The 6,937-nt window shown below is 45.4% G+C and overlaps 1 protein-coding gene across 2 annotated transcripts; it reads right to left on the bottom strand.

Annotated features, from left to right (window-relative positions):
* Positions 1-3,949: 3,949 nt before the first annotated feature.
* Positions 3,950-6,304, bottom strand: CCRL2 (C-C motif chemokine receptor like 2). 2 transcript variants are annotated; one of them, XM_010374787.2, is made up of 2 exons: positions 5,972-6,304; positions 3,950-5,405 (listed from the first exon to the last, which is right to left on the bottom strand). In XM_010374787.2, the coding sequence occupies exon 2, from the start codon at positions 5,391-5,393 to the stop codon at positions 4,359-4,361; it is 1,035 nt and encodes a 344-aa protein (XP_010373089.1). In that variant the 5' UTR covers positions 5,394-5,405; positions 5,972-6,304; the 3' UTR covers positions 3,950-4,358. The 2 variants fall into 2 exon arrangements, with proteins under 2 accessions (XP_010373089.1, XP_030792069.1); XM_030936209.1 differs by having other exon boundaries at positions 3,950-5,400; positions 5,972-6,247.
* Between the last annotated feature and the right edge of the window lie 633 nt (positions 6,305-6,937).

Genomic DNA, 6,937 nt, shown 5'->3' with positions numbered 1-6,937 from the left:
AAACAAGCAAACAAACAAACAAACAAACACTAGTTCCATTTGTACCCACGAGTACACAGAATTGAGATGAAAAGGAGACAGCTCATGAGATTTCAATCTTTCTCTCATATGTCTCTAGTTAGAATTAACAGGAATTGTTATCAATGTAATCAATGTAACAGGAATTATTTTTTGTACTGGAAAGTAATTTACAGGCAAAATAGAAACACCATCAGCTTTTCTTGAATAGACTAGCCATATTTTGCTTTTCATCGTTTGTTAGTTTTCTATTGCAGTGGTTTATGGAAAAGTGGAAAAGCTTGTGCTATTTTTATCTTTAGGAAACTGTGTTCTTGGTCTGACATGGGAGGAAGGCCTTGTTAGCTGTCAATGTTCCAAACATACTACACTACTTAAGTGTTCGGGCCATTGTGGCCGGGTCATTTAGCACACACTTTTGCTTTTCATTAGCCATTTCAGTCTCAGCCACCATAAGAGTTTGCAGATCTTTATTCTCTATACATTCCATGTTTTCATTTGGAAAATCCTGATAAGATTGTTCTTTGAGTTCATTGCTGTGTCTGTAAACATGGGAAGATGATGCCATTTCCTCTGAGATTCCTGTCCTACGCATTGGAGGAGAAGTGGCTGGAGAGTCCAGACCTACTTCTGCAAATGTGTGAAGAGAATTTCTGTCCCTTCTCCGCCTTGTCTTCAACTTTTCTCATCCTTTTTTAGTATAGGATGGAGTACTCTCTTCCCTGGTCTCTCCCTTGACTTGCCCTGGTGATTTTATTTGCCATGGAAGGTAATTCCCGATAAGACTGTGCTCCCTGTGGGGGCACCCCCTGCTCCCTGGTCGGTGATGGGGGTGAGAGGTTGTGCCCATGGGTATCCCGTATTTTAGCTGCCAATTCTACTTGGGAGAAGCGACAAAGGCCCAGGCACTCGAACTCCTCCGGCAAATGCTCAGAGTATATTTCCAAGACGAGTAACACCAACGTAACGGAGTGCCTGGAGGCTGAGAGGCTTTTTAAAAAATAGCCTTTTTGAGGTATAGTCAACACACAACAGATCACATTTAAGGTATACAACTTGTTACGTTTTTGACATAGGTATAAACCAATGAAACCATCACCACAGTAAAAATAGCAGACATACCCACTGTCCATCCAAATTTCCTTGTTCCCTTCTGCAATCTATTCCTCTCCTCTCCCCTCCAACATCTCCAGCAACCACTGATTTGTTGTCGCTATGGATTTGTTTGCATTTTCTAGAATTTTATATAAATAGAATGATAAAATAAGTACTCTTTAAAAATATCTGGCTTCTGGCTGGGCACGGTGACTTATGATCCCAGCACTTTGAGAGGCCGAGGCAGGCGGATCGCCTGAGGTCAGGAGTTTGAGAGCAGCCTGGTCAACATGGCAAAGCCCTGTCTCTACTAAAATTACAAAAATTAGCCAGTTGCTCTTGTGCATGACTGTAGTCACAACTACTTGCGAGGCTGACGCATGAGAATTGCTTGAACTCAGGAGGCAGAGGTTGCAGTCAGCCAAGATCACGTCGTTGCATTCCAGGCTGAGTGACACAGCGAGACTCTCTCTCAAAAATAAATAAATAAATAAATAAATAAATAAATAAATAAATAAAATAAAAATAAAAATCCGGCCTCCTTCATTCAGCCTTTTGAGATTTCATGCATGCTCCTGTGTGTATCAATAACTCATTTCTTTTTGTGGATGAGCAGTATTCCATTAGGCACACAGGCCACTGTTTGTTTATCCGTTCACCTGTTGATAGACACACTTTTTCTAGTTTGAGGCTATATAAATAAAGCTGTCATGAACATTTGGGTCCAAATCTTTGTGTGGACATACAGGCTCATTTCTCTTGGGTAAATACTGAGGAGTGGAATGCATAGTAGGTGTAGGCTTTGCTTTTGGTGACACTGCCAATTTTTCCAAAGTGATTATACCATCTTACATTCCCACCAGCAGGGTATGAAAGTTCCAGTTGCTCCATATTCTTTTAGAAGCTAGAAAAATTGCCATTTAAAATGCCACCATCAGTTTCTTTCTTTCTTTTCTTTTATGATAGTGACCAGCATTCGCCTTTGGAATGGAGGGATCCTTTGTTCTGGGAAGGACCCTTGAGAGACTTCTTGAAGTTTTATCTTTTATCTGTGCCCACTCCAGCTCACCTTGAGGTCAGACCCACAGCCATATTATGACTCTGAAAGAGTAGACCCAGCTACAAGGCCTCAGTGAGTGACACAAGGTGCCAGAGAAGAGGCTGTGATCATGGGCTCAGCAAAACTGAAATCCCTGACATATATCATTTTATTCCTCTTCCTAATTTCTCTCCAACTGACGGCTGCTTCGTATTTCCTCTCTGCCTCCCTCCACTGCACCGCCCACCCTCACATCCCCAAACCTCTCTACTTTCCTGAAGAATTCACCCCAACTCTAAATTCCACATTGTCCTCAGGACAAAACCAAACCCTTACTTAACTGATTTCCTTCTCACTGGAACAGTGGTTCTCAGAAGGAGGGCCCAGGTTAGCAGTATCTGCATCCCCTGGGAATCTGTTAGAAATGCATATTCGGAGGTCCCACTCCAGACCTCCTGAACCAGAAACTCAGGGGTGGGGCCCCGAACTCTGTGTTTCAGCATAGGGCTTGTGATGTGTGCTGGTGTTTGAGAGCCACTGCCATAGAGTATGGTTTGGAGCCAGTTATTGTTATATAAGCATGTCCCTTGGGGGTGTCATCCACTATCCTAATAGGCTTTTTGAATGTTTCGTCTAACACAAATAGGGGGTCTTTGGTTATGGGGTGGCATATGGAGAATTCTCATGTTTGGAAAATCAGATATTCTCCACCTCATTTCATCAATATAGAGCAAATTTCCTTCCACCACTATCGAGTAAGACATTAAGGACCCCTTTTAATTGGCCAGAGACTTGGGTTTTAATGAGTCAGACATCTCTATGTGTCCCTATGTGAGATGCTGTGCCCGTGGGTATCATCATTTTTGGCTAGGAAGGAACGTGCCTCCTGTGAAGGAGAGACAGGGTTCCACTGCTTTCCTGTAAGATTCAATGCTGTGAACATGTGCCTGATGCCAGGAGGGGAGGAGTGTGGGCTGGTGCCCTGGAGTGCAGCAGTAGTGGGTGGCCTGGGTAGGTTTTCAGCAAGTATCAGTGCCAATCCTCCAGTTCTCTTTAGTGCAAGCAAGATGCTGGGCCAGCAGGAGGAGGCAGCCAGCCCAGTCCCTGTGTCTGCAGGACTCAGCCATGAGCAATGATTGTCCCCTGGCAGCAAGGTGCTGGTAGCTTTGAGGCCTCAAAGGGCCAGAAGCAAGATTATAAAGAGACCAGTGAGTGTGGAGTCTGGTTTTGAACACCAGGAACAGGAAAAATGTTTTTAGGATCAAGGATGCATCATCCTTACAGATCTGGGGGGTCGCTGGGGAGGTAACTCACATGTTGAGGTGACCTTCTGCTGATGTGGCAGGTGGGAGCCTGTGTGCTACTGACTCAGCCATAGAAAGGAAGTGGGACAACATTTTGTAGTTACGTGCTGGTGAGGCCTGAGGTATGTGTTATACTTAAAAGGACAAAACATTCATTTTGTTAGACATTCTAAACAGAATCTCTCATTTGCTTTTGTTAAATCTCCTAAGATTCCATAGTTTTGATAAAGTACGAGAAAATATCAGAAACCTTGGGTTAGGGGAAGCTGGGGGCCTAGGGGTGTGGCGAGTGACCACGAGAATTTACAGAACTTCCTCAGAACAAGTTATCTTACCTCTTTTTTTCCACAGCTTCCAGCTAGCTGGTTCTTCTCATCAACTGCGAGAAAATGCACCTGAAAAATTACTCCCATATAAATGGGCTGCTTATAATTCGGAAGGTAGTTAAATTGGTTTTAAAAGCAACTTATGAATTATTTTAAAATACATTAAATAGATGTTTTAAAATACATTTATTTCATGCAATTTGTCCCCAGGGTTTGGAGTTTGACGTTCTGGACCAAGCGTAGGCTCTGAGCAAACGCTACCAGGGCTGGAGAATCAGTTCTGCCACTTCCTACTTGTGTGATCTTAGACAAATTTCCAAGCCTCAGTTTTCTTCTCAGAGAAATGAGACTAGTCCCATCCACACTATGGACAAGTCGTAGGAGGCGAAGGAGCTCATGTTTGTAAAGGGCCTTGCACGGTGCCTGAGACAAATTCAATGCTTAGCAAATGTTAGCTCACCTCTCCCTTTTCTTCCTGTATCCGATTTTGTATACAAGTGTGTAAAAAATTTACGTGAAATAATGCAAAAAGATGAAAATCCATGTTTAGTCGTCTTGCCTTTGGTGGATGCTAGTTTACACTTCGGTGGAATGGTCAGGTTCTTCCCTCGATGTGCCTTGTGCAAACTGCCGCCTGGGTTGAAGTGGGGTGTTACTACGCCGATGGAAAAAGCGGCAGAGGTATTTCCTAAATGTCCCATCAAGAAAGACATACAGGAGAGGGTTGACGCAGCAGTGGGTGGTGGCGATGAGTTTAGTGATGAGAACACTTTTGTCCAGGTTGTAGTTGCTCTTGCAGTCACTCAGGGAGAAATGTTCTTTGAAAGTGGACAGGAAAAGTGCGATATTGTAGGGCGCCCACATCAGAAGGAAGACTACCATTATGGCAAAAACAAGCTTGAAAAGGCTATACCTCTGCTCCCCGAACCTTAGTGTTTTTCTCATTTGCACATAGAGAAATGTAAAAATAAATAGGGGAAAGACAAGAACCGAAACATTCATTTTTAAAGTCAGAAAATGCTTCCAGAATGTCTCATCAGCTGGCAGGAAGGGAGTTCTGCTAAATGCACACTTGTATTTTGGGTCTTCCATCTGAGGTTTATAAACTGCAAATTCGGGCACAGTGGCCAGAATGGCTGTTACCCACGCCAGGGCACTTGTAACGATGCCACAGGGCACCCTCCTCCTGACTGAGAAAAAGTTTCCCTTGTGCAAAAACACTAGGTACCTTTGCACGGTCAGAAGGCAATTGAAAAATGTCTCACTGTACAGGCCCACAAAGTACAGTCCAATGAGAATTTTACACATGGAATCGCCACCAGCATGAGCCCAGAAGGGCAGGGTAAGCAAGAAACACAAGTTAGAAACTGCCAAGTTTAGAAGATAGATATTTTCCACGCGTTTGAGTCCTTTATATTTTACCAGGATAAGCACAACCAGGAGATTGTCCAGGACACCGACCACGAACACAGCAGAGCAGAGCGACGGCACCAGCTGGGCTGAGAGCGCCCAGGCTTCATCCTTGTCACATTGCTCTGCCTCATCACTCTCCAGTTCACCTTCTATGAGGACATCGTATTCATCCTCTGGTGCCAGCGTGTAATTGGCCATATTCAGGCTGCCCTGCGGAGAAATGGGAGATGATTTTCCCCTCCAACAGCTGTCTTATCCTGGAGGAAACAACAAACTGGACTCCGATTCAAATAGCCCTGCTTTCCCTTTCTGAAGCTACATTTTAGCCAGAGGAGTTCCCTATTTCAGAAGACTGAGATAAACATTTCTTTAACGTGTGCCCACTTCCCCAGAGCAGCACCATCCTCAATCTACTTGTCAAGCATGTAAGTGCTTAGCAGTGTTCCAGGTGCCATGCGAAATAAAGCTGGCATGACATCGTCTTTGTAGAACTTACCTTCTTTCAGCAGAAACAGGACTTGCCTACATGAACACAATATGGAAGAAAATATATAATTAAAGAGAACCAAGTACCGTGGCTTGCTTTTCAGAAACAGGTGTAGATCCTAATTTCTGCATGTTTAAGAAGTTTGCTCACCCCCCAAAGCAGCTTCCTGTAACAGCTGAGATGTTTTTTTCTTGAAGGGTATAAACAAATGTTTGCAAAAGTGAAACCATGCTCAGCATCAACATGGCCATGAGGGGTTAAATACACAGATGACACACAGATGACTTACCACTGGGCCGAGCTCCTGGGGGGTAAGGGCGCAGCCTCCAGACCCAGCATCCGGGAGCTGTGGGAAAGGCCCCAGACAGTGGATGGCCTCCTTTTGATCAGACTGCTCCTGACCCTGAGGGGCACGAGAAACCACTGTGGATTCCCCTGGTGGCTCTACCCCGCCACTCACAGAACTCAGGGACCTACTGAAATAAAGAACTCAAAAGCTCCCCAGGCCTCCAGAGGATCTCTGAAGCGTCTGAGAGCAACCGGGAAGTTGTTTCCTCCTCCCTCTGGCCCTGTACCCCGCCTTTGATTTCCCTGTGACCTTTGACAGTCGTCTTCTGGGCGCCTGAGATAAGGGAACTGTGTCACTGCTGCTCTGAGTGATAGCAAGGAAATGATGTCAAGGTGCTGAGACCTGCCAAGACCCTCTGGCTTGTGGCATGTGACACTCCGAGTAGGTGACAGGTACCAGCTACCGTCAGCAGAGAGGAATGTTCATGGTGACCACAAGTCCAGACCTGAGGGTCCTGATCCTCTAATGTGGCCTCTCACCAGTGTTTACAGAAACCCACCCGCTGATTCGATATGGGGACCAAGAAGCTGCCGTGAGAGTCACAGTGTGTTTGGGTTTTTATTGTCATTTTTGAGGGACACTGTGTGCTTTGTCTAAAGACTGAGGCCTCAAAAGAGAATTTCAGGAAAATGGAAGCTACAGGGTGATGTCAGTTGGGAAAAGGCCGGGAGAGAGGTGGGGCCTCAGCGGCAGTGAGCATAGGGCTGCCCTGGGTGTCAACACTGAGGAAAGCAAGGGGATTTGCAAGCAGCCGGAAGTGATTGGTGCTGGGACTCATGGGGGAGCTGACGCCGCTCTGCAAAGGAGAACCCAGAGGAGGAAAGCCCTGTGGTGACGACACAGAGGTGACATCAAGTCGTGTGGGAGAGAACGTGAGGGGGACAAGTTTAACCCCAAACTGAGGCT

This window comes from Rhinopithecus roxellana, chromosome 1, assembly GCF_007565055.1.
Source record: "Rhinopithecus roxellana isolate Shanxi Qingling chromosome 1, ASM756505v1, whole genome shotgun sequence".
NCBI classification, from domain to species: Eukaryota; Metazoa; Chordata; class Mammalia; order Primates; family Cercopithecidae; genus Rhinopithecus; species Rhinopithecus roxellana.
This window is presented reverse-complemented; position numbering and strand designations above follow the sequence as displayed.